General features: G+C 46.2%; 1 protein-coding gene across 1 annotated transcript in view; it reads right to left on the bottom strand.

Annotated features, from left to right (window-relative positions):
* Positions 1–24,333, bottom strand: part of SLC22A3 (solute carrier family 22 member 3) — a 106,183-nt gene extending 81,850 nt beyond the window's left edge. The window contains exon 1 of the mRNA XM_055268913.2: positions 23,863–24,333. Coding sequence (XP_055124888.1) covers positions 23,863–24,291 — 429 coding nt within the window. The 5' untranslated portion in view covers positions 24,292–24,333. The remainder of the gene's footprint in view (positions 1–23,862) is intronic.
* Positions 24,334–27,856: the final 3,523 nt, after the last annotated feature.

The following is a 27,856-nucleotide window of genomic DNA, read 5'->3' as shown; positions in this document are numbered from 1 at the left end:
CATTCATGCAAAATATGAACTTAAGTCTCAAGACTCTTATTATATTTTATTTTTAGGAAGCCTGGACTGAAGGAACAAATGTGAAAATAGTTTAAGCTTTGCAAAATCCTACATGAAGTACTATGCTACTCTTTATTACTAATGATTACAAAGTATTATAATAGAGAGTATAGTATAACTAAATCCAATGTACTTATTGTTTTATTAATGCCACATTCCCCTGGCCCAGCTTGAATAATAATAACATAAGAGCATTAACAATGCTTGGTTTTAACACTGGATTTCATGACTCTGTGATTACTTTTTAGAAAGATGGAGATACAATGAAGAGACATTCACATGGATACCCACATATGCAGGGAAAGTGCCCACACATGTTTGGACTGCAGACAAACTACAAGAGTGGATGTCCCTAAGGAGGGAGACTGGGACTTCTGGCCTATCCAAAGATGGCATGACTCCCCCACACATGCTGTTTCAGAACTTTGCCCCACCTTCATCATGAAATGGCATCTAATTCCCTTTCCCTTGAATCCAGGAAGGGCTTGTGACTCTCCTGGAACTGACAGAATACAGCAGAAATGAGGCAGTGTGACTTCTGAGGCTAGGTCCTGAAAGGCAATGCAGCTTCTGCCTTGTGAGCTATTATAGAACACACCTGTGGGGCTCTGAACCACTTTGTGAGAAGTCTGCGGCCGCCATGCTAGGAGGAAGCCCAAGCTACACAGAGGCATCATGTGCAGTTGTTGCAGCTCACTGAGGGCCCAACTGACATCTGTACTGACTGCCAGATCAGTGAATGAAGACACTCTGACGGCTCCTGCCCTGGCCATCCGGTCATCCCAACCTCTAAGGCTTCCTATCTGAAGCTGCACTTTGTGGAGCAGAAACAAACACTCTTATGGTGCCTGTTCAGGATTCATGACTCTCATAATCTGTGAGTAAAAAAAATGGTTGTTTTAAATCACTAAGTTTTGGGATAATTTGTCACACAACAATAGTAAGTAGAATTTCAACTTGACCTATAATGGCTTATTTCTCTGCAAAAAAAATCTAAAGAAAATATGACAAAATCCTAACATTTTTTCATTTGGGGAGGTGGGTACATATGTTATATTTGTTAGACTTTTCTTTGAAAGCTTTCTTACTTTTAATTTGATCTAACATGAAATACAAATTGTTGAAACTTCCAGTAAATTTACAAGTGCTAATGTTAAAAAATAATTCTAAAAGACCCACAAATAAAGATATTTACATTTTACTTTGTATATTTCAGGATTAAAAAATGGAGATGAAAACACAGAACTATAAAGTGGGCAATAAAGATCACAAGCAGGCATCACTGGAATTGCTATAGTAATGGTTCTACACAGCAACAAATTCTGATATTGTTTCCCATGACTTATAAATGAGCTAAACATTTTCATAATAGTCTGGAATGCTACAGCAGCATTATTTGCATGATAGCCATTTTGGAATAACTATGGATTTTGGCCTGATAATAACAGGCATCCAGGAATAATTTGTGAATACACTATGTCAGGCTTTGGTTGTTTACAGATGGAGCATTACTGAAAAAATAAAGAACAATGGCAAAATGCAATCATTGATATGAAAATCCCCTGAAAGTATTTATTGTTCAAGTAGGCACTTGGTAATTATGGCATTAGAGATAATGAAATACATGATAGTTGACCTAAAATTACTTCAACATTTCACTAAATAGAATGCTTTCTACAGACCAGCTCCAGATTTCAGATTCATGGCTCCTGGAAGTATGGGTGAATCAGAAGCCTGAAGCATGGCCAGTTGTGTCCATCTGTTAAATGTGTTTGGCTTCATCAGAGCTTGGACAGAATATGCAAGCAGTGAAAGAAGAGATGTACCGGGGAGCACGAAATGAGCAGAACGGTGAAATATGAACTGGTGACTATGGCAGCTACTGTGCCAGCCACAGGGGTCCCTACAGAGTAGGAATCCTATTCCTGCCTTTCGCACAGCTGACGCTTTGGTGTGATACACAAGACCGGGGTGAGGAGGTGAGTGAACGGCAACCTCAAGGTCATCGGAGACCCTGGGAAGCACAGATTCTGTGGTGTGGGGGGATGATGGAGACCACACTAGGTTGAGGAGTGAGTGGAAAGTGAGAATGTGGAGATGATGAATGTGCCTGTGACAGGGAATTACAGGTGCTCAGCTGCAGAGGAACACAGGGATAAGGGACACTGCTCTAAATAGCAGGTGAACTTAAGCAGGTTTAAGTGTGGACGAGCAAAGAACACCAGTGAAGGAGAGACTGAAGACAGGCATCAAGGGTATGGTGGGCAGGTGGAAATCACCTGAGAAGCCAGGAGGGGTGGGGACCAGAGCACAGGTGGAAAATAAGCTTTCAACAGGGGGCAGTATTATAGCTCTTCTGCTGTGGGGTTAGAAGGAAGCTATGGGAGCAGAGACAGAGAAGTTGATTGTCCTGGTGCAGGACATTGAAGAAGTGTATTATTCCAAGTTTTCTATTTTCTCAGGGAAGCGGAGAGTGAGTGGTTTGCTAAGAGTAGGGTGAGAGGGTATGAGTGGGGAGGGGCAGGTTGGAAGTTGGCAGAGAACGGAGTCTGGAGAGCCAGAGTGGACATCAGGACACTCAATACAACTGTCAGGCAATATCAGGATACAGGGAACTAGAGAGGACAGAGCAGCATGTGCTGGGAGTGGTGTCTCCAGCAGTGCTCTCAGCCCAGGCAAGCCAGTGGGAAGGGCAGCAGGGCCACTGGAAGATATGGGCTGAAGAACTGGACCAGGGACCTAGGCTGGATGGAGGAGGAAGTGGAGTTAGACTCAACAGAGAGGGTGCAGGGACATTATGGGTGAAAGTAGCTGAGTGGCATGAGGCTGGCACCGACTACAGAGGTACAGGGGAGGGACCTGGGCCTCTTGTTCATGGCAGTGTCCCAGCACCCATAGCAGTGCCCCATCATCCACGATGTGCCTGGATGCCCTGACCACTCTGTACTACCTCTCAAATGAGCAAATTAGTGCATTTCAGGCATGGCCCAAGGCAGGGCTTCCAGGATGACAGGAACACCACTTGGAGACAGCAGAGGAAACACTGAGCAGCAGCATGGCCTGTCAGGGCAGAGGAAGTTTCAGTTAACTTCAAAATCTGCACATGGAGGTGCTATCAATGCCTGATGGGGGTATGTGCTGTTTTTATAGGACTTGCAACTTGCAATACAGGTATGCAAGTTGCAGTGGAGGGGGAAATGCTTCAGTGAAAGAAACCACATGATATGGTTTGGCTGTGTCCACCCAAATCTCATCTTGAATTCTAGTTCCCATACTCCCCATGTGTTATGGGGGGAACTTGGCAGAAGGTAATTGAATCATGGGGGCAGTTACCTCCATGTTGCTGTTCTCATAATAGTGAATGAGTTCTCACGAGATCTGATGGTTTTCTAAGGAGCTTTTCTCCCTTCTGCTTAGCATTTCTTGCTGCCGCCATGTGATGAAGGACATGTTTGATTCCTCTTCCACCATGATTGTAAGTTTCCTGAGGCCTCCCTAGCCCTGCAGAAATGTGAGTTTCCCTTATATATTACCCAGTATTGGTTATATCTTTATTAGCAGCATAACAATGGACTAATATAGTAAATGGTACTCCAGAGAATGGGGTGCTGCTACAAGGATATCCAAAAATCTGGAAGCAACTTTGGAACTAGGTAACAAGCAGAGATTGAAACAGTTTGGAGGGCTCAGAAAAAGACAGGAAAATGTGAAAAAGTTTGGAACTTCCTAGAGACTTGGGGGCTCAGAAGACAGGAAGATGTGGGAAAGTTTGGAAGTTCCTAGAGACCTGTTGAATTACTTTGACCAAAATGCTGATAGTGGACAATGAAATCCAGGCTGAGGTGGTCTCAGCCTTAAGCCTTGGCAGCTTTCACGTGGTGTTGGTCCTGTGGGTTGGCAGAGGACAAGAACTGAGGTTCGGGAACGTCCACCTAGATTTCAAAGGATGTATGGAAACACATGGGTGTCCAGGCAGATGTGTATTGTGGGGCACAGCCCTCATGGAGAACCTCTGCTAGGGCAGTGCGGAAGGGAAATGTGGGATCAGAGCCCTCACACAGAGTCCCTACTAGGGTACTTCCTAGTGGAGCTGTGATAAGAAGGCCACTGTCCTCCAGAACCCAGAATGGTAGATCCACTGACAGCTTGCACCGTGTGCCTAGAAATGCCACACACTCAATGCCAGCCATGAAGGCAGCTGGGAGGGGGGCTGTACCCTGCACAGCCACAAGGGCAGAGCTGTCCAAGGCTGTGGGAGCCCATCTCTTGCATCAGTGTGACCTGGATGTGGCTTGTAGCACCTTTATTTTGGGCAATTTTTCCCATTTGGAATGGCTATATTTACCCAATGCCTGTGTCCCCATTGTATCTAGGAAGTAACTAAATTACTTTTGGTTTTACAGGCTCATAGGTTGAAGGGACTTGCCTTGTCTCAGATGAGACTTTGGACTTGGACTTTTTAGTTAATGCTGGAATAAATTAAGAATTTGGGGGACTGTTGGGAAGGGATGATTGTGCTTTGAGATGGGAGGACATGAGATTTGGGAGGGGACAGGAGTGGAATGATATGGTTTGGCTGTGTTCCCACCCAAATCCCATCTTGAATTGTAGTTCTCATAATCCCCATGTGTCATGGGGGGACCTAGTGGGAGGTAATTGAGTCACAGGGGTGGTTACCCCATGCTGCTGTTCTCATGATAGTGAGTGAGCTCTCATGGAATCACATGGTTTTCTAAAGGGCTTTTCCCCCTTTTGTTCAGCACTTCTCCTTGCTTGCCACCACGTGAAGAAGGAAGTGTTTGCCTCCCCTTCCACCATGATTGTAAGTTTCCTGAGGCCTCCCCAACCATTCTGTACTGTGAGTCAATTAAACCTCTTTCCTTTATAAATTACCCAGTCTCAGGCATGTCTTTATCAGCAGCATGAGAACAGAGTAATACACCATGTCAGTGAGTAGTAGCTGAATTTTAAAGGACTGAACTTCTGATGACTTTCTTTGAAGAAAGCCACATTTTTCATTCAAGTGTAAGGTTAGCCATCATCATCACAATGAAAAAAATCACTAGCTAATACAAGCCTCCTTCTAGACCAGTGGTCCTCAAAGTGTGGTCCCAAGACCTGTGACAACAGCAACATCTGGGAACTGCAAGTGTTAGAAATGCACATTTTCAGGCCCTACCCCAGACCTAGTGGATCAGAAACTCCAGTGAGGCCCAGCAGTCTGGTTCCACAAGCCCTCCAGGTGATTCTGAGATCTAAAATCTAAGAGTCCTCAAGTCAGGTGGATTGGGACAGGACATTGGTTTAGGGTGAGGCAGACCTTGCAGGGAAACAATTTTTCATGATGTCTTAACTTGGGTGAGTCAAAAACTGCTCCCAGCCTCAATTCCATCCTTCAAAATAGGGGAAAATAATGACTTACCTCATGAGGCTATTTCTGATGCTGAAGACAGTTTAACATTTAAAACACCTGGAATGTATTTAGCTATTATGTCTTGTGACTAGAAATTTTCAGTAATCAAAATAACCCCAAAGAATACATTATCTCACACAGATTTAAAAAACTTAATAGTTCATGAATCAAGTAAGTGTATTTTGCTACATAGTAAAAAAATTATTGATTTTGCTATGTAAATACACTTACTATGTAAGTGTATTTTTTTACATAGTAAAAAAATCATTATATTGATATAAAACAATATAAACTCAATAAGGTAAAAGATAATGTGTACACTTTAACAGAGCATAGCTATTAAAAGCTGTAAGTCAGATTACAACCTAAATGAAGCCATTACCTTTTCAATTATTCATATGGAGGAAGGTAATTGTAGGTTTCGTATACCATTTTAGCCTGATTTATCATCTGATCCTGCTCTGAGCGATGGAGTCCTTTTGTTACAACAGTTTCCTAACTGGGGAGTCCCCCCTGGTGCCAGAGGCTTGATTCTTCTCTAAACAGCCCCCTCTTTTCAAAGAGTCTTTTCCTTCACGTGGACAAGGTAAATTTGTAACTAGGTAACAATTTTGCTTAAGAGATCATCAATAGGTACTTTTACTAACCATAGGTTTTGACAGCCTCCCTCTATTGTGCCTTACTGAGAAACAATTTGGTGCCTGTTCCTTTACTGAAAACCCAATCCAATTTGTATAGTTTAATTTCTGCATCTTTGACTTGTTCCTCAGAAATTCCGTCAAGTTGAACAACATGACTGCCGTTATTGTCAACGCTGCACCCATCTACTCATCTGTGTTAAATGTGGTGCCACCATGAAGGCTGCTTCACACCTCCTGGCTCTGCATTTGGCAAAATAATATCTGAATTAGTTAAGAAGAAAGTGTAAGCAGGAGTAACTAAAAGCTCTCGCCTTTAGGGCCCCTATGCAACAACAACCCATCTACCACATGGAGTGTACAAATATAGTTGAAATCATACAGTTTGCACAAATGCATAACCCGGCCTTCTTCTTCCTTAATATGTCATCAACATTTCTGTGTTATTTTATAAGCATGGTTTCCTCATCCCTGTAGTAACTATTTCAAATGGCTACACCACATTTATTTAACCATATTCCCCCTCTATTACACACGCAAATAATTCACAGCTTTTCATTATTATACATTTTATGAATCATTTTTCTACTTGCGGGTCATTTAGGGTGACCAATTGTCCCAGTTTGTCTGGGACTCTCCTGATTTTAACACTGAAAGTTCGTATCCCAGGAAACCCCTTCACTCCCAGCAAGTGGGGACAGCTGGTCAGCCTGAGAGAGCCCCAGATACAAGTAGAAGAAAGTGAGGCCGGCATGCTGAACAGTCATCAAGGAAAAAAACCCACAGACAAAGGCGGGTTTGAAGGCAGCCCCTGTGCTGGGGGCAGGGACATGTCTAAGTAAGGTTTATGGGGCTGCCCCTTCAGGCGGACAAAAGATGGTGGCAGGGGATGCAAGACATGCAGGCGCTTGGAAACAGAGAAGCAGCATTCTGCGGAGTGTGGCCTGGGAGGATTAGGGACAGGGTCTGTGCTCTGTCCTGTGGGGAGTGGGCAAGGATGGCGGTGGCTTACTAGGACTCACCCCAGGCCACAGGAAAACCCCAACCCGGCCCCATCCAGCGTTCACAGCCAGCTGCAGGTGGATCTGAGCTGGGCACACGTCTGCCAGGGGTGACAACCGGAGCCTGAGGCTTCACCCAGGAGGGCCCCGCTCTTGTGACCAGGCTGTCTAGACCTGGGAGAAGCTCTAGCCCCCAAAGAGGGGCACGGGGCCTGGAGTCAGAGCTTCCTGCCTCACAGCTGTGCCGGTCACGTGGGACTCATGAGGCCTTCACGATGGGATCTTCCTAGACAAGGGGTCACGACAGAAGCGAGACTAGGCCGGGCAGGGGCCGGCTGCGACCTCTGCTCCGCTTCCAGGTCACTACCCTCACCTGGAACTCCCACCTGCTCTTCCAGCCCTTGCTTATCCCAGCTCCTGCTGGCCACATCGCCCCCTTCCAGCCTCTTCTCGGACCTTCCACCCGGCTTAGGCCAACACCCTCTCTTTCTGCCCCTCGGCAACACTGTGCGCATTGGGGCGCGATGCCCTTCGTCAGTCTGAAATAGCTGCCTGCGTCCCCGGGAGCCCAGCCCAGCCCAGCCTCAGCGGGCTCCGGGGCTGCCTGCGCTCAGAGCCATCTCCGTCGGCCCAAAGGAGACCCTGGCAGGAACGAAGGATCCGTGGGTCCCTGGATGGGACGTTCTCGTGCACCCTCCTGGCTCCCTGGCCCCGGCCCAGCCCTGTTGGAGCTCTGAGCGCGCCGCTGCCGGCACCACCTCGAGCTCGGGCCTCCTGCCGCACCGCTCCCAGGCGCAGGCTTCCGCGCTGGTGCCGCCTGGGTCCCCTCTGGCGCCGGAGCGTGAGCCAGAAGGCTCATGCCGTGGACACAGTCTTCCTCCTCTCCCGCTCCGCACCGTCTGGCCCGCCCCCACCCGCTGGGGCCCGGACTCTGGACATCCCGCGGTGTCCCTCAGTCCCCTCCCTGTGGCTGCTCCCTGGAGAGTCTAATGCATGAAACAGCTCCCACGCCCTCGCTTCAGCCTCTGCTTCCCTGGAAACTCACATGGAGACACCACCATACTAAAGACCAAAAAGACAACGGTAAAGGGTGAAGGAAAAAGGAAAGCGGTGAGAGGCCAGAGCGTTTGGTTTCAGGCAGGCCTGCGCCTACCCATAAAACTGCCAGAGCAGAGTCCCGCAGAGGGTTTTGGACACATCTGCTACCTTCTCTTCCTAACCAGGAAGCTGAAGTGCTCCTTGAAGACAGAAGCAATCCCTGAAATTCTGAACCTGAGAACACAGAATAGCATCCTACAAACTGTGGATTACCCAAAAGAAAATCTGGGGAATGCAACTACTAAATTTGGTGATGGAATTATTGGATTAATACCAGGCTTTTCAGATGGAAACTCAGAGGCATCTTCCCTGTGACGTGTTCTGAGGGCGCAGCATCCCTGGGTGACCCCTGAAATCTGTGCATTGTTCATCTCCGTTTTGCAGCCAGGTGACACCCACAGGTAAACAGCTCCTGGGAAGGCTTGGGTTAACTGTCCTAAGGGGATCAAAATATCTGCAGTATTAGCACACTTAGGATGTATTTAGCCTGCAAGGTACCAGTAACATGCCACAGGTTACTTTAAATGATGTTTCATTGTAATCTCAAGTTACAACACAGAAACTGACCTAGTATTAGAAGGGGAAAGCTCCCCAGACACACGCATTTCTTCATATGCTTAGTGGCCTTTTGGAGAAGTTTCTTCTCATGAAAACTACCTATATCCTTTGTTGATTCCTCTGCAAGACTTGCTATCTTTTACTTGTTGATTTACAGAACTTCTTTTTCTATTCTAGAGATGTCAGTTAATTACTTGTTGGTTGAGACATTGCAATTTCTTTTCCAAGTCTCCTATCCTGCAGGTCCAGATTCTGGACAAGTTGTCTAATCTTTCTGTACCTTCCTGTCCTCCTCTAAAAAATATCTACAAAAATGGCACATGCCTCATGAAGTGGGTAGGTATTAAGTGAGTTGAACACATGTCAAGTGTCTACAGCAGTGTTGAGCACACAGTGAACATTATTGAAGCCTTTGTTATGCATCGTATAACTCCCATAATGACCCTTATTAGAGTAGTATGGCTCTACTCAGTATCATTGTCATCATTCAATTAACTCTGCTGATGGTATCTGTCATGAGACAGAAATCTGATATAATCTAGATAATCCATTTTTGGCTTATACTTTTCTTTAAAAAGTCTTTCCCTAACCTTGTCAGGTTTCTCTGTATGTTCCTTTGTTAATATCACCTTTTACTTTGACATTTAAGTCTTCAATTCACCTTGAGTCCACCTTTGTATGTGGGGATAGGTGGATTGATTATTCTCCATATCTGATGAGTCATTACTTTTCTCAACACCAGTTAGCCAACAATCCATCCTCTCCCCATGGAGTTATGGGGCCATCCTTACTGTATATGATGTTCCCCTGGGTGGAGTCAGTCTCCAAGTGCTCTGATCTGTCCATTGGTCCACTTGTCTGTTCTTGTTCCAATACCATGCTGTTCTGATTATTTTGGCTTGGAATTTCACTTTAATTTCTGGTAGAGGAAGCCCTCCTCTTACTCCCTACCCCTTCTTTTAGAATGATTTACCTGCTTCTGGGCCTTTATTCTTCCATATAAATGTTAGAATAGCTCCCTTTGCCTCTTCTTTCCTTTAACTGATGACAAATAGGAACATGGATCCCAGCTCCATGATCACTCTATATCTTGTCACCAAGTCAATAATAGATTAAGGTAAAAAGACTATATTTGTCGGGGGGGGGGAGTTAATAAATACAAATCATACACCAGCATTAACTTAAATGCTTCTGCAAAGGGATATAGAGTGTGGACCTTCCTGAGACTGGTTTAGGAAAGGTAGCCTTGAAATGCACTTTCTTGGATAATGTTTTCTGGGTCAGGACAGTACTTCAATCTGACTAATGCTGGACTTTGAAGCTTTTCTAGTAGTTGTTGTTTGTTTATGTTCTTAAGGGAAAGAGGTTTAATAAAGAGAGACTGAGAAAATGAAAAGGGAGATCAATATAGAGTAATTCAAATAATTTGTAGCTTGTATGTATCTTTTTTTTTTAAGATGGAGTCTTGTTCTTATTGCCCAGGCTGGAGTGCAATGGCGTGATTTCGGCTCACTGCAACCTCCACCTCCTGGGTTCAAGCAATTCTCCTGCCTCAGCCTCCCGAGTAGCTGGGATTACAGGAGCCTGCCACCACAGCTGGCTAATTTTCATATTTTTAGTAGAGATGGGGTTTCACCATGTTGTCCAGGCTGGTCTCGAACTCCTGACCTCAGGTGATCCACCCATCTCGGCCCCCCAAAGTGCTGGGATTACAGGCATGAGCCACTGCGCCCGGCCGCTTGTATGTATCTTTTATGCTTTGACAGGTTTTACAGTTTAAAAAAGGAAAAATCATTTAAGTGAAATGTCTATGAAAGTTTAGTAAGGAAAAATAATTTTATAGCATGCTATCAAATAAGAATTGAAAACTATTATAAAAAGAATACTATGATTATAGATACTTGAAAAGTATATGAAATATGTTTTTACTATTCTTCTAATAGTTGTAATAAGATAATGAGTTAAAGGTCATGCTGTACCAATGTGAAATCCAAAAAAGGAGTAATAATCTTTCTTGGACTCTCTTTACCAATGTTATTACAGTTCTTTACAGAAAATCTTCACATATAAAAAAAAAATCACTGTTCAAACATAGACTATGTATAGGTCAACAGCTTCCATTGTAAATGCTTCTTGAACAAGGTTGAGTTTCAACCTTATCACCAATTTTCTGTTGTTTTTATCTCCTGGTTTTGTGATATATCAAATCCATAAGGCTAGATTTAATTACACCTTTCTATTGCTTCATAAAATAGCCTGTTTTATGTAGACCATTAATTAAACTGCAGGGTCTCCTTCTGACCAAAAAATCCAGATGCTAAGATGTCTTTTTTGATATTTCCCTTTTTGCTGAACACCATAAGCTCTCTTTCCCTAATTTTAAATTTAGTATGATTATTAAATGTACTATGTTTTCTGGTAATTAAGGAAGAAAACAAGTTTCTAAGCAGGAAATGAATATTGATAACTGTAAGAATAAATGGAGTATATTACAACATGGCTTTTTGTCCCTATTGGCTATTAAACTACTTTCGTAAATTAAGTTTCAGTGTCTATTCAATGTTATGAGAATTGGAATGCTCAACATATAAAGCACTTTAGCCCAAATTTACCTCAACCCTAACCTGAAGCTCAACATTCATAATTACTGCCCCACCATAACTGCTGTGTCTTCATTTCATAGATTTGTATTTGGGTTGGGGGAGTATTTTGTTTGAGGTCAGATTCTCACAGCAACATGAGCAAACTATGATCTGATGTTTTCATTGCCTATAGGACCATTGCAACTGCCCACCAACAACATAAGGCAAATTTGTCTTACTGACCCAACTAGAATACAGGCATGAGCCAGATGGGTGCCTTTCTAACACAGCACCTTTGGGGCACCTTTTGTTGTTCATATTTATTGAAGGATTTCCAGGCTCATGAGAAAACATGGGATGGAGTTCAAGCCCTGCAGCCCCACAGCTGAGTCTTCAGCCCTCACTGAGCTCTGGTCTAGTCCTGTCCTGGGATTTCCTAGTTTTAGGAAAGTCCAGGGCTCTCTCCCAGCATCCCTCTGCTCAGATTGCAATTGGAAAGAAGTGTGGGGTTCTGAGTGAGTCTACATCCAGCATCCTCAGACTAGACCAGGCAAGGGGAGGACTTGAGCACCACAGTTAGTGATAAAGAGCAAGTAGGAGGGAACTGGCATGTGCCCAGGACCTTCCACATGCTCAGCAGTTCCTGCATGTTTCTCATTTGTCCCCAGAGCCACCTGGATGGGGGGATTGTTCACTCTATTTCACAACTGAATCCATGGGCTCTTGAGAAATCTTACCAAATCAGGTAGCTCCGACCTCTACCCTGGGCTTTTCCCTGGTTTTCATTACTAAGCTCCAGTTTATACCAGCTCCAGAGGGTGGACCCCGGCCATGTCCTTAGTATTAGAATCTTGGTGCCCTGCCTAAAGCACACTTCCCTCAGCCCTAGGGGCTTGCCATCTGCCCGAATTTCCAGGCCCAAGCTGCCTCTCTGAGTCAACTTCCTCAGTATCTGTTGTCAGCATGTATGATCATCACCAGCTACTTACATATCTCAGACGACAGGACAAGCACTTTGAATGCCTTATTTACATGAGTCTCCCCACTAAAACCAGGGAAATCTCAGGACTGGGCTAGTCCAGAGCTCAGAAACCCTCAAATTCAGCCATTTGCTTACATCCACAAAACTAGGAAGTCTATGTTCTCAGCCACCTATTTGCCTTAGCAATACACTACACTAAACCAGTTCGGATCTAAAATTTGAAATTTTTTTCAGAAAACCTTGCAACAATAAATTGTTATTGTCTAATGATCTCTGGAGTTGATAAATAGAAAGACAATTTTATTTGGTTTTATAATGTATTCAACTTGGTTGGATTTAAAATAAAAATTATTGTGTATGCTCTATTAGATACAGACTGGATAGGGAATTGTAGCAATCTTACAAGGATGCTAGGGGCTGACAAAAGATGTGATAAATTTGTCACACAATTTCCCACTAACTGCCACACAGGAAGATCAAGAACCTCTGTGGAAAAGGTTCCTGGAACACTTTCTTACACTCTAATAACTTGGACATTTATTTATTTGATTTCTTTAAAGTTGATGCCAAATTAATCTGAATTAGTTTCAATCTAATTTTCTCCTCTACCCTGGGTAGTTAACGTTTTTAACTATCCAGGTGACTTCTCTATGCGTATTTTCTTTAAAATACTCATTTGTGAACATTTAAAGGGCATTCATTTCTCAACAGATATTTTCAGTGCATTGCTTTTTAAAACATCATCAATATTAAATGTGCAGGCTGTTTTCACCACAGCCACTTAATCCCCATAAATGTGCTACAAAGTTTTTAGTATAGGAGCTCCTGGCACCTTGTCCCTTCGGTTTCTGTCTCAGAAGCATCAGCTTACGGCGTCCCTCCCCACTAGCCTGGAAACACACATGTTGTCTTTCATTTTGTGCTGTCGGTTGCCCAAAGCTTCCCATTGGCAGAAGTGTCATGAAATCAGAGCCATCCTGTGCGTATGCTGGGCAGACGCAGCTACTGGGAAAGGCTTCTGAGATGCTTTTCCATGTTGGGACCAGTGGTCTCTGTTAACATGGAAAGCCAAAGACTTGCTTATCACTTGATTATCTCCACTGCTGGTGCCCTATAGCAATCCTATGAGAGAGGTCACCTGCCCTCCCAGGACTGAGTTTGAAAGCAGAATAGGTGCCTTTGTTTCTCAGATCCAGGCTTGTGCCTACCCTTGCTTCATCCAGTGGTTTCCACTATGCTCACAGCCAAGGACAAGTCCCCTCCTTGGACTCTACAGGGCACTAGGATCTAGAGCAGATGTTAAGGAAGGTGGGATGGATGCCTGCCCCAGAATTGTTTAAATCACATTTACTTATTCACCTTCTTCTAAGCCCCTAAACTTCACCCCTCACTAATTTTCTCTATTGTCACACAAGTACCAGCCGCAGAGTTATTTTGCTTTATTACCAACACAAAGAGAAGTAAGAGCATGGTAACCCTTAAAAAGCTGTTACTGATCTCATCCAGATGAAACAGTATTAGCCATCATTTGACAAGCTCAACAGTCATTTATCATTTTAAAAAGCTACACCAAAGACCATTAAAACTTTGATTTTTCCTCACAGACTATAATAAATGTCCTTTCTTGGTTATGATTTAAGAGGGGGTGGGGAAAAAACTGAGGCAGAATGTTGGAAAGGTTTTATTTTGTTTTGGAAGGTAGGTGGTGTTTGCTCCCCACTCCATAGCCATGAAGGGGACAGTGCTGCATCCTGGGAGCTGCTCAGCCCAGGCCACTCAGTGCTCCTCGCTGCACCGGGCCTTGCACCTGTGCCCAGCTGCCCTGGAGCAGGCTCGGTTGATGACACAGACTACTGTGTGGTGCCAGGACAGCTGGGAAAAGTCTCTTCTGCACAGTGGACGTCAGCACATTAAAATTATGGCCTCAAAGAGCCAGCAGTTCTATTCCTTCCTGTTCCTTTCATGTTCCAGGTCACATCCCCTACATTAGAATTCTGTGGACATAGACCCCATGAGTAGATAGGAGTCGAGTGAAGTGGAGGCCTGTTTTCCCCCTGCTACAGAGGTCTGTGGGGGGCCATGGCCACCGATGATTGTTTACCCTGTGACTGATCACACCTCATGGATGCAAGGCGGAGGATGATGCAAGGCGGAGGATGAGGCAAGGAATCGGCATTAGGGGTCAACAGGAAGCAACACCATCGGTAGAGGGCATGGGTTAATCTCTGAAAGCCAATCCCAGGGTTAGCCTAGCCATGGTCATAAAAAGCATTACATGTTCCAAGGAATCCCTTTCTCATTCATTCATTAATTTAATCACAAATATTTGCCAAACACTGCGTTAGGTTAGGAGGGCAGAGCGCCAGCCCTCCAGCACCCCAGAGTCTGATGAGGCAGTGAGCACAAGGTAAGTAGAGCGAAGGCAGCTTGACAGAGAAAGGAAGCCAAGCCCAGCCCTGGGTGGAGGTGGCAGTGGGGAAGGTGTGTCTGGAATAGGTGTGTGTAAAGGTACAAAATGGAACAGCCTCATGAGGAAAGACAGGTTTCTGTTTTTTTTTTTCTTCTTTTTTTTGAGACAGAGTCTTGCTCTGTCACCCAGGCTGAAGTGTAATGGCGCAATCTTGGCTCACTTCAAGCTCCGCCTCCTGGGTTCATGCCATTCTCCTGCCTCAGTCTCCCCAGTAGCTGGGACTACAGGTGCCCGCCACCACGCCCAGCTAATTGTTTTTGTATTTTTAGTAGAGACGGGGTTTCACCGTGTTAGCCAGGATAGTCTCGATCTCCTGACCTCGTGATCCACCCGCCTCAGCCTCCCAAAGTGCTGGGATTACAGGCATGAGCCACCATGCCTGGTCAAGGAAAGACAGGTGTTTTGAGGAAAGGAAAGCAAACAGCACACACGAGCCCAAGGGGAGGACAGCTGTGGCACGTGTCCCAGGGTGACCCCCTGGAGAGTGGGAACCCCAGGTGACCAGAGAGGGAAAAGCCTCTATAGGCAGAGACATGGGGTGGAGGCACGGAGACCTTGTGTACCAGACCCAGGGGAGGATGCTCTTAGAGGCACCAGCCTCCATACCATTTTATCAGGTGCCCGCAGCCTTGTGACCTGTGCCCTACCAGGAAGCACACTAAATGCTGTATGAGTCAGAGCAGCCTAACAGGAAGAGCTGCAACAAGCAATCTCCCAAGCCTCATTTGTATTACACAATAAAGCTTATTTCTTATTTGCAATCCCATATTCCTGTGCAGATGAATTGGTGTGGAGGGGAGGTGTGGGGCTCTTGCCCTCCTTGCATGCTTCCAGGAACCCATATCCTTCCATGTAAGAGCTCCACCATCCTCTGGGGACTGCAGGAGAAAAGTCGCTCTGGCTCCAGGCCTAGCAGTTCCACATTCACTTCCCCAACATCGTTGACCAGGACTCAGACACGTCACCTCTCTAGCTTCAAGGGAAGCTGGGAAATATGACCTACCTGTGGGGTCCAGTAGGAAAGTATTGGTATTCTCAGCCTCTAGAGCAAATTAGTGTCTGAGATATTTTATTTTATTTTTTAGAGACAGGGTCTTCCTCTGTCACCCAGGCTGGAGTACAGTGGCACAGTTCAACCTCCTGGGTTCAACCTCCCAAGTAGATAGGACTACAGGCATGCATCACCACACTTGGCCAATTTTTAAAAATTTTAAAAATATTTTTGTATAGATGGAGTCTCACTATGCTGCCTAGGCTGGCCTCAAACTCCTGGGATTACAGACATGAACCACCACACCTGGCCAAGGGTTTGACTATATATATTTAAGGCACATTTATCAGTGATTTATTATGCTAGACCAGGGATCAGCAAACTTACAGCTCCAGGGTCAAATCTGGCCCATAGCCTGTTTCTTCCCTCCCTCCCGACTCCCACCTGGCTTAAGGGTCTTTATGTGTTCATAGGAACCAACTGTTGTGAGCGCCATCTATGACCAGGCAGAATGGCAGGCACTTTGAATGCATATGTCAAGCCAATTGCTAAGGCAGGCATTCTTGCACCCATCCTAGTGCTGAGGAAACTGAGGCTCAGGCAGATGCTCAGTTGACTTGTCCTTCAAGTTAATAAATAGAGGAGCTGGGATTTAGGACAAGATTTATCTGACACCAAAGGACATGTGTATTCTTTCCACTCTACTAAGATGCCAATGCCAAAAATAATCTGTGGGTCCAAAAGTACTGATGTCTCTGCAACATCTGTTGGAGTCCGCTACCTTTGCCCAAAGCTGCTTTCTGAGGTTTACCAAGATTCCCAGAAAGTGTGATTCAGCTGTGGGCTTCCCCCCTCCCCAATTAATTCTAGGATTTTATTATCAGTTGCCCATCCCTGGAGAGCTCAAAGCTTTCTGAAAATAAACAGCAGCATTTCATCTGATAAGATGTGGGAGACCTCAGGATACAAAATCAATGTACAAAAATCACAAGCATTCTTGTACACCAATCACAGACAAACAGAGAGCCAAATCATGAGTGAACTCCCATTCACAATTGCTTCAAAGAGAATAAAATACCTAGGAATCCAACTTACAAGGGATGTGAAGGACCTCTTCAAGGAGAACTACAAACCACTGCTCAATGAAATAAAAGAGGATACAAACAAATGGAAGAACATTCCATGCTCATAGGTTGGAAGAATCAATATCGTGAAAATGGCCATACTGCCCAAGGTAATTTATAGATTCAATGCCATCCCCATCAAGCTACCAATGACTTTCTTCACAGAATTGGAAAAAACTACTTTAAAGTTCATATGGAACCAAAAAAGAGCCCGCATCGCCAAGTCAATCCTAAGCCAAAAGAACAAAGCTGGAGGCATCACGCTACCTGACTTCAAACTATACTACAAGACTACAGTAACCAAAACAGCATGGTACTGGTACCACAACAGAGACATAGATCAATGGAACAGAACAGAGCCCTCAGAAATGATGCCGCATTATCTACAACTATCTGATCTTTGACAAACCTGACAAAAACAAGAAATGGGGAAAAGATTCCCTATTTAATAAATGGTGCTGGGCAAACTGGCTAGCCATATGTAGAAAGCTGAAACTGGATCCCTTCCTTACACCTTATACAAAAATTAATTCAAGATGGATTAAAGACTTAAATGTTAGACCTAAAACCATTAAAATCCTACAAGAAAACCTAGGCAATACCATTCAGGACATAGGCGTGGGCAAGGACTTCATGTCTAAAACACCAAAAGCAATGGCAACAAAAGCCAAAATTGACAAATGGGGTCTCATTAAACTAAAGAGCTTCTGCACAGCAAAAGAAACTACCATCAGAGTGAACAGGCAACCTACACAGTGGGAGAAAATTTTTGCAACCTACTCATCTGACAAAGGGCTAATATCCAGAATCTACAATGAACTCAAACAAATTTACAAGAAAAAAAAAAACAACCCCATCAAAAAGTGGGCGAAGGACATGAACAGACACTTCTCAAAAGAAGACATTTATGCAGCCAAAAAACACATGAAAAAATGCTCATCATCACTGGCCATCAGATAAATGCAAATCAAAACCACAATGAGATACCATCTCACACCAGTTAGAATGGCCATCATTAAAAAGTCAGGAAACAACAGGTGCTGGAGAGGATGTGGAGAAATAGGAACACTTTTACACTGTTGGTGGGACTGTAAACTAGTTCAACCGTTGTGGAAGTCAGTGTGGCGATTCCTCAGGGATCTAGAACTAGAAATACCATTTGACCCAGCCATCCCATTACTGGGTATATACCCAAAGGACTATAAATCATGCTGCTATAAAGACACATGCACATGTATGTTTATTGTGGCACTATTCACAATAGCAAAGAGTTGGAACCAACCCAAATGTCCAACAACGATAGACCGGATTAAGAAAATGTGGCACATATACACCATGGAATACTGCACAGCCATAAAAAATAATGAGTTCATGTCCTTTGTAGGGACATGGATGAAACTGGAAAACATCATTCTCAGTAAACTATCGCAAGGACAAAAAACCAAACACCGCATGTTCTCACTCATAGGTGGGAATTGAAAAATGAGAACTCATGGACACAGGAAGGGGAACATCACACTCCGGGGACTGTTGTGGGGTGGGGGGAGGGGGGAGGGACAGCATTAGGAGATATACCTAATGCTAAATGACGAGTTAATGGGTGCAGCAAAACAACATGGCACATGGATACATATGTAACAAACCTGCACATTGTGCATATGTACCCTAAAACCTAAAGTATAATAATAAAAATTAAAAAAAAAAAGATTTGGGAGACCTGTCTGAGGATAAAGGGATAATGGTCCCCTCCGAGAGTCTCCAGGGTGTGCTTGGTGGAACTGGCACTTCTCCCTCAGTCATTATATTCTCGTCATGCTCCTCATTAAGAAACACCCAGCTCGTCTCTCTGTGTGGTCCATGGATCATCTGAAAGGGCCCTAGATGTTTGTGAAAAAGGAAAATTCCTGAACTCCAACCCTCATCTTTTGATTCCAAACCCTGTGTGTGCAACCTGAGAATGCACACCAACCACTGCTCCTGAGGGCACAAAATAAATGGGTGCAGAGAAAATAATGAAGATGAGAGGGTGCGAGAATGGAACATCTTTTCCTTCATATTTTTGTCTTGGACTCCTCCTTGTACTCTGAGGTTGAGGTTAAGGTCAATGTACTTTCTGCCCTGGTTCACTCCTCTGTCCCATCAGAGGGTGGTACCCTTTATCACACCCACAGCCACTGTCATCGCATTATCTCTGCAATTTTCCCTGCCAAGCTTCATGCTGCTTGGAGAAAGACTTGTATATCTTTGTATCCCCAGCCTAGCCCAGTGCCTAGAATATAATAAATGCTAAATAAACTTCAGCCGAACTGATGTTGATAATCCAAAATATCAGCTGCCAGAGAGGAGCAAGAGATACTCTTGCATATTCTCATAATGAAGATCCTTATTGTAAATATTTTCCTTGTTCTGAGGCCCAGAAAGCATTGCTACATGAATCTGTTTGGCCATTCTGCTGCCTAGACCAAGAATCAGACATCTAGTGGAGTGGCTGTTCACTCATTAGAGTCCTGCTTTCACTCCATTAAAAATAAACTATTAGGCCGGGTGCAGTGGCTCACGCCTGTAATCCCAGCACTTTCGGAGGCCTAGGCAAGCAGATCGCCTGAGGTCAGCCTGGCCAATATGCTGAAACCCTGTCTCTACTAAAAATACAGAAATTAGCCAGGCATGGTGGTGGGTGCCTGTAATCCCAGCTACTCAGGAGGCTGAGGCAAGAGAATTGCTTGAACTCTGGAGGCAAGGTTGCAGTGAGCTGAGATTGCGCCACTGCACTCCAGCCTGGGCGACACAGCAGGACTTTGTCAAAAAACAAAACAAAACAAAACAAAACAAAAAAACCTATTACACTATTAAAATACTTTTGTCATCAGCAGAAAGGACTAGTTACTCTGAGAGACAAGGGTCAACATAAAATAAAATTTTTGTTGAATTGTTGATGTTTCAGAAAGTATGGGAAAGACACACTCTTCTAATAAAAACAAACAATGGATTCAGTTTTTATAGATTCAGCCAGGTAATCTGGAAGGGAAAAAGTGATTCCAAGTCAAAATGATCTGGAAAGGAAAAGCAAATGTGATTCAGTCTATTTTTAAAGGTGTTCTGAAGCCCTGCTCTGAGTGATAGCCTAGGGAGAAGCTCTTTTTTTTCATCCATGGCATATTAGCAAGCATTGAAAAATCCTAACATCAATCTTGAAGACACTCTCTGGGCAGTGAATTGAAATATTTGGGACAGGGGGTTAGACTCGCTTCTCTGTATTACATCGTATTTTATTCTGCCCAGTATCTGACAACAAGATAAGGTCGAGATTCAGACATTAGAAAAGTCTCCACTGAGGAAGTTCAATGTAGCTGATAAATCCACTGCCTTGCCTTGAGCAGGAGACACAAATGGGGAGCCGGCCATAAAGGGATGTGCAATTGGCATTGATTTCTGACTTAGTGTCTTAGAACTGTCTCAAGTTGTAAGATGCGAAGGGGGTGTATGACATTTAAATACCATTTTGCAACTTTCACATCAGGAGGCTAGAGAACCATTCCCACCAAATGAAAGCACAGCCTTCCCATCTGCCAGTCTGGCTGATTGTGGATCCTGACACCATAAAATGAAACAAAGTAGCCCATTGGAGGACCATAATAGTAAGAAAATAAATACGAAGTTTCAGCAAGGTTTCTGCAGGTTATAAAGCCTGAGAGATCTGAGTACCATGTTTCATTGACTTGTTTGAAGGATTTTGAACACTTTATGGAGGAAAGTGGACTGACTTACAATCAAGGCCCCCGGATTTGAATCCAATTTGGCTACATAAATGGCATGGGACCCTGGAAGGTCCTCAGGTCTCTCTTCTATAAAGCCAGGACAATGATACCCCTCCCACCATAGTGCAAGGATGAAGTATTATAGCTATATGGAGGCATTCTGGAGTCTGGTCATCCCGTCCACTTTGTAAACTCTCCCAATTCACCCCTTTGCTTGATTTATATCTCAGGCTTCAAGTTTATAAAAATACACTGGATACATAATGTTAGCTGAGGATGGAACTACAGTTCCTTTCATCAGACAGAATTTGAAAGAAAAAAATTAGTTGAACCAAAGACAGCAAAATATTAGCTATGCAGAATTCAGAGAGTGGCTGACTTGTTATGGATAGTTGAACTTTATGAATAGATGGAGGTTTTCCTCTTAAGAATCCAAACATGAAAAACAAACCAAAAGAAGCACAAAAGTATTTGGACTTTAAAAAAGAGGCCGGGCGCGGTGGCTCACACCTGTAATCCCAGCACTTTGGGAGGCCGAGGCGGGCGGATCACAAGTTCAGGAGATCGAGACCATCCTGGCTAACACGGTGAAACCCTGTCTTTACTAAAAATACAAAAAATTAGCCAGGCATGGTGGCAGTCGCCTGTAGTCCCAGCTACTCGGGAGGCTGAGCCAGGAGAATGGCATGAACCTGGGAGGTGGAGCTTGCAGTAAGCCGAGATCACGCCACTGCACTCCAGCCTGGGCGACAGAGCGAGACTCCGTCTCAAAACAAAACAAAACAAAACAAAACAAAACAAAACAAAACAACAAAAAACAAACAACAAAAAAACGAATCTCTCCAATATATTTCAAAAACTTGTTTGGGGCTTTAAGGGGTACATTCCTAATATCATTCTACTTTCTTAAAGACTTTTTAATCATTGTTCTGGGCACACCAAACAGTAACCAGGTGGTGACCCTGATGGCATTTGGAGCATTGTAACGGGCTGAATCCAATGGCTAATTTTACAGATGAAAAAAAACAAGCCCAGAGAGGGCGAGTAACTCACCCAAGCCATACAGCCAGCTGGAGACCGAGCCAGCCCCTGACCCTCCATCATTCCACACCGCATTTTAGGAGCCACTAATCTTCATAAAATCACCTTATTGTAACCCCAGAATGCTAGTAACCCTGCAACCCCAGAGTGCTTCCGAAGTATCTGTTGGAGCATTAAATTACAGATTTTTATGTCTGTCTTCTTTGATGCCCATGGATCATGCTCACTCGTGCAAACCTCGCTTGAGCACTTGTTGAGGCTCGTTTTATTCTTCATCTTTAAATGTCTTCAAAAATCAGCTGTCTGCCCTCCATGTGGGTCTTCTGGTTCACTTGGAAAGTAAGCACTAGGCTGAGTGGAGTGGAACGAGCCACCTAACAGATGCGACTCACAGAGATAATGCCCTCTCTCACCCAAGTCCATGCCCTGTCCTTTCAACTGTGAAATCTCTAACAAGACCATCACCAATTATAAAGCAGTCCCCAGCCTTACCATGGATTAAGTAGAAATTAAAGATCCCAAACACACATATGTATTGCCTGGCTGTCCTGCCAGGGGGTTTTATCCTGAGATCACTCAGCATAGAGCCACTCAGTGTGCGAACACATCTGCATATGGCATTATAGAAACACCCTGAACACACATACACATTGCCTGGCTGTCCTGCCAGGCGGTTTTATCCCTGGAGCACTTAGCATAGAGTCACCCAGTGTGCTAACACACCCATATATGGCATTATAGAAACACCCTGAACACACATTGCCTGGCTGTCCTGCCAGGGGGGTTTATCCCTGGAGCACTTAGCATAGAGCCACCCAGTGTGCGAACACACCAGCACATGGCGTTATAGAAAGATCCCAAACACATACACACATCGCCTGGCTGTCCTGCCAGGGGTTTTATCCCTGGAGCACTTAGCATAGAGCCATCCACTGTGCGAACACACCAGCACATGGCGTTATAAAACATGCACAACTGCAACCACCGACCCTCCCAACTGCAGCGAGATAAGCTCACCAGACCAACAGCAATAGCGGCAGAAAGGGCGCTCCTACCTCCTAATCCAGTGTTTACCCCACTATTCAAGTAGGTGATTTTTAAAGGTTTATCACACAAAAAAGACAAACCTTTTTTTCCTAATGTACCTGATCACATTCAATCATTTTTTTAAAATTAACTTAAGCTGTGATTGTAGACAAAGCTCAACAAAACTGCTCATCCCTGCAACCCATGCTCAGTTGAGGCCATTTCTGAGTTCTGATTATTACAAAGTGACTCTGCTCTGTATCTGGACCTCACAGAGAGGCAATCTTCCATTTCAGCAAGGATGCAGAAACAGATTACTGAGGCCAGGGGTGAAGGAAGCTCCCCTAACTTCCAAATGCACTGACTGCCCAAAATGTGGGGATCGCCCCCGCACACCCTCCGGCAGCAGCCTGTAAATGGGTTGGGTATTTGCGTTGGAAGGCTGTGGCCCTCCCGCTATGTTCCTGAAATTTATTACCAGAAAAAAGACTAAAATTTATCCAATACTTCAGTTTTCCCAACTTCTCTCAGATGTTGCTCTTTGCCCCAAAGCAATTTTACCAAAACCATTCCCCGGGAAAGCCTCGACCTTTGTCCCCTTGCATTTTGGGTAACCACTTGGGCAACTGGAAAAAAGCTGCCGCTGCCTTCAAATGTTGGTTCGCCCTTTCCTTTGCCCCTGAAGACCACAAGCGAATCCGGAACTGCCAACGTCGCTCGCCCCAGAGACTGAAGTTCCCTATCGCGCACCTAACCATAATTTCCAAAGACGGCGCCCGCACATCTCAAAGATAAGGAACGCGGTGCTGGGTCTTTGATCCTGAGCAGGCGTGTGCCCGGGGTTTACAACTCGGCTTCGATGAAAGTTTTTGTTCACACCCGAAACCAAAGTATCTGTGCATTAACTCACTGGCTCAGGCAAATAACGAAAGGCTTTTCCCAGCATTTACGACGCGGCACTTCCAAGGGTGCGCTGAATCCTGTCTGTGCCCAGAAGTAGCCGACCGGTTCCCGTCTCCGCCGACCTCCCCTGGCGGCCAGCGTCTCACACGCGGCGTGTCCGCCTGGGAGCCAGCATCGTCCTCTCCCGCCGGCTTCCAAAGGGCCGGGCCGCCCTTACCTCGCTGACGATGGTGGAGTGGGCCTGGGCGTAGCGCCAGCCGCCGCGGCACGGCACAAGGGGCGCCGAACGGTTGGGGAAGGCGGCGAGCGGGTCCGCGCAGCTGAGAGCGCTAGTGGCGGAGGCGCTGTCGTTGGCCGCCTCCAGGAGGTAGCGCTGGCAGCGGCCGCGGCGCTCGGGGGGCTCTGGGCCGCGGGAGGCGGGCGCCGTGCGGTTCCACTCCTCCTCCGGGCTCCAGCCGCAGCGCTCGGCCAGCGCCGCGGCACTTGGCCCGCGGCACCAGTAGTGGTCGGGCTGCGTGCCCAGGAAGACCACGCCGACGAAGAGGAAGGCGAAGGTGACGCCCGTCAGGCACAGCAGCAGGAACACGCGCCTCTGGAAGCGCCCGAACTCGCCCGCCCGCTGCAGCGCCTCGTCGAAGGAGGGCATGGTGCGCCCGCCGCCCGCCGCCCGCAGCCCCGGCCTCTGAGTGACCCGCGGACCCAGGCGGCGGCCTCTCTTTACTCCGCCGCCTCCCCCGCGCCACCCGCCTCACTCGCCCTGGCGCGGTGCCGGCCGCAGCCGCTCCTCCTGCCCCCCGCGGCCCCCGCCTCTCTTCCCTGGGCGCCCGCAGCAGCCCCGGGCCACAGGTCGCGGGAGGGACGGCCGCGAGCCGGGCGCACCCGGCCGGGGTGGGCGCGCGGTGGGGCCCGGGCGGCGTGGCCTGACTACGCGCCAGGGACCCGGCCCGGGACCGCGAGTGACGGGCGCAGCCTCCGGCCTGGCGCGGAGCTCGTTTTGGTCCCTGCCAGCAGCCTGCTCTGCAGTCAGGCCCAGGTCGGGCTCCAGAAGAAGAAAGTTCCAGGGTCACCCGACCACTCCCGGAACTTCTGGGACCCGATCTCTTAGCGGTCCGGAGTGCAGCCCGGGGACTAAGGACGCGCGCGCCCCGGGTCCGGTGCCTGTACCCGGGAGAGGCCCCTCCAGCCCTTGGCCCTTGCGCGTGCAGAGGCCTCCTGCGCCCATGTGGGGCAGGGCAGGGCAGGGCTGCTCGTTCCCAGCACAGCGCTGGCCATCGCCCTCGACCCATCGAGGGCCACAACTTGGGATTTGATCACCCAACTTTCCCCAGAGGGCAGCCGGGCAACCCACACAGGCGAAGGGGCTTGCTCAGCGTCCAGGAGGTTTGGTGTGAGAAGGGATCGCCTCAAGGCCAGGCCTGATACAGACCTCCTTCCGCCAGGGCCTTCCCGCCCACCTTCGGTCTGAACGCCAGGGAAGGTGTTGGTGGTTGGTTTGAATCCTGGTTTTTCCGCTTACTTATTGCTCCTGCCGATTCAGCAGAGCGCGATCAGAACTTCCCGCCCAGGCTGCCCAGGCTGCTGGGTCCATGCTAGGATGCCTTCCCTGGGCTGGGTCGCGGTCCCCCCACGCCCCCACGTTATCGGCCCACGTTCTGCCTTTAGCTCACTTTTCTCCAAGGCCCTGGGAGGACTTGCGGTTCCTCCTCCGGAACAAGGAGTTTGAAGCCAGGCTGCTTGGATTCAAACTGGCCTCATGTCCTCACCAGCAGTTTCAACTGCCCGCTGGACCCCAGACTCAGTCTGTCTTGCTCCAACGCAGCTCCCCTTTCCTGCCTTGCCTCTCTGTGCAACCATGTCCTGGGCCCAGACTCAGAACCTCAGTATGGCGGGGACACCACTCACTCCTCAGGCCTGTACTCTTAGGTCATCTCGGCTTGGAACCCCTTTTGCCAATGTTGGAACTCAGAAAACAATACGCCAAAATGAAGGCCTCAGAAGCAGTCTCTGTGTGATCTTCTGCCCTCCTGTCTCTGGGTCCCATTCTCCCCCAGGCTAGCCATCGAAACCAGAACGCTTTTCCCCAAAGCCTGTCATAAAACAAAAATATCACTGTGATTTTCCCTCACTTGTCTGTGTAAAAACTGGCCATAAAGAAATCACCTGTTCTACCTTGTTGATTGCAGTCCTAAGACCTCCCATTCCACAGAAGGACCTGCCCCTTACCCAGAAGGAAAAAAAGGCTGCTCAGAGAAGCCCAGAAGAATCTAGAGCGACCGGCCTCGCTGGGTTTCCCCACTCAGTATCAGCATCAGGTCACACCCTTTTGGTCCAATCCTATTTTGACAGGGCTATCCATGTTTTGTTGAACCTAAGCATAAAACTAGGCAATTTCCTCTGTATCTTTGGGCCTTCATTCTGAAGGCCCCCATGTACACCTTAAATAAATAAGTACACCTTTTCTTCTAGCCATCTGCCTCTTGTCAGTGAATTTTCAGGGAACTTTGACCAGTCAACAACCCACCGCAATCTCTGCACACACAAGCACATTCCCCCATTTCCTGCTTTGTCTCCAAAGCACTTATTGACATCTAACATAGATATGTTTTTATTTGTTTATCATATATTTATATTTATACTTATTCATTTTATTTATCTATCTTATCTGTGTCTCTCCATTACAACTCAAGTTTCACGACGGCAGAAGGTTTTGTGTTTTCTTCTATCGCTAACTTCTGGAACAGTGCTTGGTGCATTGTAGGTGCTCAGTAAATATTTGTGAAATAAACAGATGCTTCTTGACTCCCCCACCACACACACACTCACACACACTCATACACACTCACATGTCGCCTCCTCTCAGCTATGTGATTGCCTTGGGCTCCCCTCATGGTTCTGTCCCTGCAGCACCTGTCCTCTGGTCCAGCCCGCACTCGGGATCATCTTCCCACAGTGCAGCTTGCCTTGTTTTCTAAAATCCTCCTTTCTCACTCTCCCTTTCTAGCTCCTAACCTGTATTCCTCCTCAAATTGTCTCCTGTGGACAGCCAAACAGAACTACTTGCCAATCTTCACATTCTTCTTGAAAGTTTTAAAATCTATGCCTGTACACACAAAGTTTCCTTTTCTTAGAATTTCATCCTCCTATTCCTCCCTGCCCATCACCCAGCAAGGCCTGGTTCAAATGTCAACAGCCCCTCTTTAAAGTCTTCCTCAGCCACCGCCACTGCCTTCCTCCCTCGGCAATGCAGTCCCCATCAGTGCTCCTAACATATCTAAGAAAATTTTCATGGAAGTTCACTATTTTCTTTTTGTATTGTGGTTGTCAGGGTATTTTAATTTTAATCACTTTTTTTTTTTAAAAAAGGAAGTCATCTCAGCCTATGGACAGATAGACCCAGTATAGTTGCTAACTACATGGTGGACCTGGGAGCCAGACCCACTGGGTTCAAATCCCCCTCTCCTCCTTATACCTGAGTGATATCGGGCAAGTTAGTTAGCCTCTTTTGTAAAACTGAGTAATAATGGAACCTTCTCATTTTTAATGCAAATCACTTAGAACAGGCCTTGAAACATACGTGCTAGGTAAGAGTCAGCTAATAATAAAAAGAGCAATAAAACTACCACCCACCCCCAGAATTAGCAAACGTCATCTTATGTTTGCTTTGGATATATTGTTATAAAGTCCTGACATATCACAGACACGGCTGAAGTCTCCTTCCTGTTGCTTCACATCCTATCCTCTGTCTCCTCCCTTCCTCCCTGGGGCAGCCGTTAGGTCTTTTCTTTGGGACATGGGGCTCAGAGCTACTGAGCAGGGAATCCCAGGGTCCTAGCTCTCAGAGTGTGGTTGGAAGTGGGATGGGGAATGAGGGTGATTGGCTTTAGGTGAGCGCAACCTCCTGCCCCTGGAGGAGGTCAGGAGTAGGGCCTGAGTGGGCATCCGCAAGGTCCCAGGCCTCTCTTGCCCAGATGTAATTCGCAGGAAGCTATTATTCTTATCTGTTTGAAGCCTTTAACACACAGGTATTGCAACGAAACAGTAGATAGTATTTAGAGTGCTTTGAAAATTTTACATAAATGCTACCATACTCTATGTAGTTTCCTGTCCCTCCTTTTTTTTTACTCCACAATATATTTTTGAGACCTGTTAGCCTTGATATGTAGAGCTCGGGCTCGTTTACTCTAACTGCTTGCGTCATTCTATTGAAAGGT

Source organism: Symphalangus syndactylus, chromosome 2 (assembly GCF_028878055.3).
Source record: "Symphalangus syndactylus isolate Jambi chromosome 2, NHGRI_mSymSyn1-v2.1_pri, whole genome shotgun sequence".
Classification (NCBI taxonomy): domain Eukaryota; kingdom Metazoa; phylum Chordata; class Mammalia; order Primates; family Hylobatidae; genus Symphalangus; species Symphalangus syndactylus.
The sequence above is the reverse complement of the archived record's forward strand: the minus strand, read 5'-3'. Positions and strand labels throughout refer to the sequence as shown.